Below are 2,296 nucleotides of genomic sequence, written 5' to 3' on the forward strand. Positions count from 1 at the left end.
GGACAGGCCCTTCTTCCATCTGGGTCATGAGGCCCGGCCCCCACGAATCAGCAATTCAGAAACCAGGAGCCCACCGTGAACCAGATTTGTTTTATTGCAGAAATTTGGCCAAGGTTCCAATTGGGTGGCCTGGCTCAGGGGCAGCCAGGCCTGCTGCCCAGGGCTGGGCAGGTGAGACAGGAAAGGGCAGTGGGAGTGTAGAGTGCGTCTGGGCCCAGGGCCTCAGAGCTGCGAGAGGATATTGGGGGCCAGACTACAGGTGAGACCTGTGCCGTCTGGCTCCACATTCAGGGCCTTCACTACGCCGTCCTCGATCACCATGGAGAACCTACCGGAAAGAGGTGGGGGGCCAGCCAGTCAGCCTGGGCCTGGATCCTGGGGAGCCCCACCCAAGACCCTCTCTCTTGTACCTCTTGAGCCTTCGGTTCCCAAAGATCGGCACCAGGGAGTCATCTAAGAGCAGATCTGTTTCCTGGGCGAGAAAAGTGTCAGAAACTCCTAGGCCCCCTAGCCCTGTCCCTCTAAGTCCCTGCTCCCATAGCAGGGTCCACTCACCTTCCCAAAGGCCCCACTGGGGTCCGCCAGGAGCCGAACCTGGGGGGAGAAAGAGAAAGGATCACCAGGGAGCCCACCCATGTGGCCCCTGTCCCCGGCAGGACCAACACCTCACCTTGCCTTCTGCCTGGTGGGCTTTCCCCCATTCGCTGGTCACAAAGACATCGTTGACGCTCAGACAAGCCACCACCTGGGCTCCCTTTGCCTTCAGAGCCCCAGCCTGCTCCACAAACCCCGGAAGGTGAGTCTGGGGAGGGAGAAATGGGGTCAGCTGGGGGTGGGGAGGGAGACTGCCCCTGCTCCAGCTCCGTGAGAATTATGAAAATGCTTCTATTTCCTTTTTTTGCCTTGGCCACTAGGAAGCTCAGAGGCAAACAACACCGGGTGGGCAGGACTGAGCTATCCCACGGGCAGGACTCTTCGGCACCTGAGTCGTGTCTGCCACCCAGCGGGTCAATACCTATAATAACTCTCCTCCTTCTAGGGTCCTAGGTCAGCCATTTGAAATCACCAGCCCATCCTCAGGAGAGAGACGGGCGTTTCCTGTTCCCGTAGTTATAGGGAACCACAGGGGCAGTTTTATCCTGCCCTCCAGGGTCCCGATGAGTCGGCATCAACTCAAAGGCAGGGAGCATGGTCTTGGGTTTTTTCATTTAGGGCCCAAGTACTTAGCTTCTGGCAGCCTCTACACAGGCTTTCTAGACTGCTTAGCTTCACTGACCTGGAGTGTACGCTACATACTTTGAGGGCTTTGCAAGGACAAGGAGAGCTGAGCAATCAAAACCTCACCCTGACCCTCCGCAGGGCCTCACCTTGGAACAGCCTGGGGTGAAGGCTCCAGGAACTCCGAAGAGGACACCCTTCTTGCCCTTGTACAGCTCGGCCAGGCTCACCTTGGTCCCAGGCTCCCCTTCAAACACCACCACCGCAGGAAGGGCATCGCCCACCTAGAGGGGAGGGCTGGGAGGTGAGGACTGGGAGCCCAGGGCCCCGGGAGAGGCAGGGAGGCAGAGGCTGGTGGCCAAAGGGCTGGTCCTGTCAGTTTCTAGCGGTCCCTTCCAGTTGCCCTCCCCCTGCCCCCCACTCTTCTTGTTGCCCCACATCCTCCAGGCCCTGGGCTGCCAGCCCTTCTTGCCAGCGACGGAAAAGAGAGGGAAGGCCTCGCAGGTGTTGCAAGGGTTGCACTAATGAGCTGTGGCTTCTGGGAAAGGAGTGGGCTCAGTGGGCAGCAGGAGGAGGAGGGGCAGGAGCCGGCTGGGAGTGGATCTTGGCCGGCACACCCCCGCCCCCACCCCCCAGCAAGAAAAGGGAGGGATGGCCGAAGATGTCCATAGACTTCAGGAAGGAATCTTGCAGGGTCTGGGGGGAGGCAGGGAGGCGAGGGCATAATGGAGCTTTTGAAGGAGGCCAGAGGTTGGGAGGGGGATAAAGTCGAGGCAGAGGGGTCTCAGGAGGCGGGGGTTTGGGGAGGGCAAGGGGAGAGGAAAATGCCCGTGGAAGGGCAACAGGGCGCCCTGGTGGGTCCGAGGCTAAAATACTCAGCTGCAAACCAGAAGGTCGGGGGTTCCAACCTACCAGTAGCTGCGCGGGGGCGGGGGAGGGGGTGAGGTCGGGGATTAGGCAGTCTGCTCCCGTGGGATTGACAATCTTGATAACCCTCATGGGGCAGTTCTACTCCATCCTGGGTGGGATGAAGGGCGATGCTCTGCGAGCTAACAGCGCGGGGGAGGTTTCGGTGGGG

At 60.1% G+C, this 2,296-nt stretch overlaps 1 protein-coding gene across 1 annotated transcript; it reads right to left on the bottom strand.

Moving 5' to 3' along the window:
• Positions 1–76: 76 nt before the first annotated feature.
• On the bottom strand, positions 77–2,217 carry PRDX5 (peroxiredoxin 5). Its single transcript, XM_004718051.2, is given in 6 exon segments — positions 77–328; positions 411–472; positions 556–594; positions 671–802; positions 1,368–1,529; positions 2,131–2,217. Coding segments are annotated over 6 exon segments (588 nt in total). The 3' UTR covers positions 77–222.
• Positions 2,218–2,296: the final 79 nt, after the last annotated feature.

The sequence above is a fragment of the Echinops telfairi genome, unplaced genomic scaffold (assembly GCF_000313985.2).
Source record: "Echinops telfairi isolate 266 unplaced genomic scaffold, ASM31398v2 ScPeMD7_7417;HRSCAF=8455, whole genome shotgun sequence".
Taxonomy (NCBI): domain Eukaryota; kingdom Metazoa; phylum Chordata; class Mammalia; order Afrosoricida; family Tenrecidae; genus Echinops; species Echinops telfairi.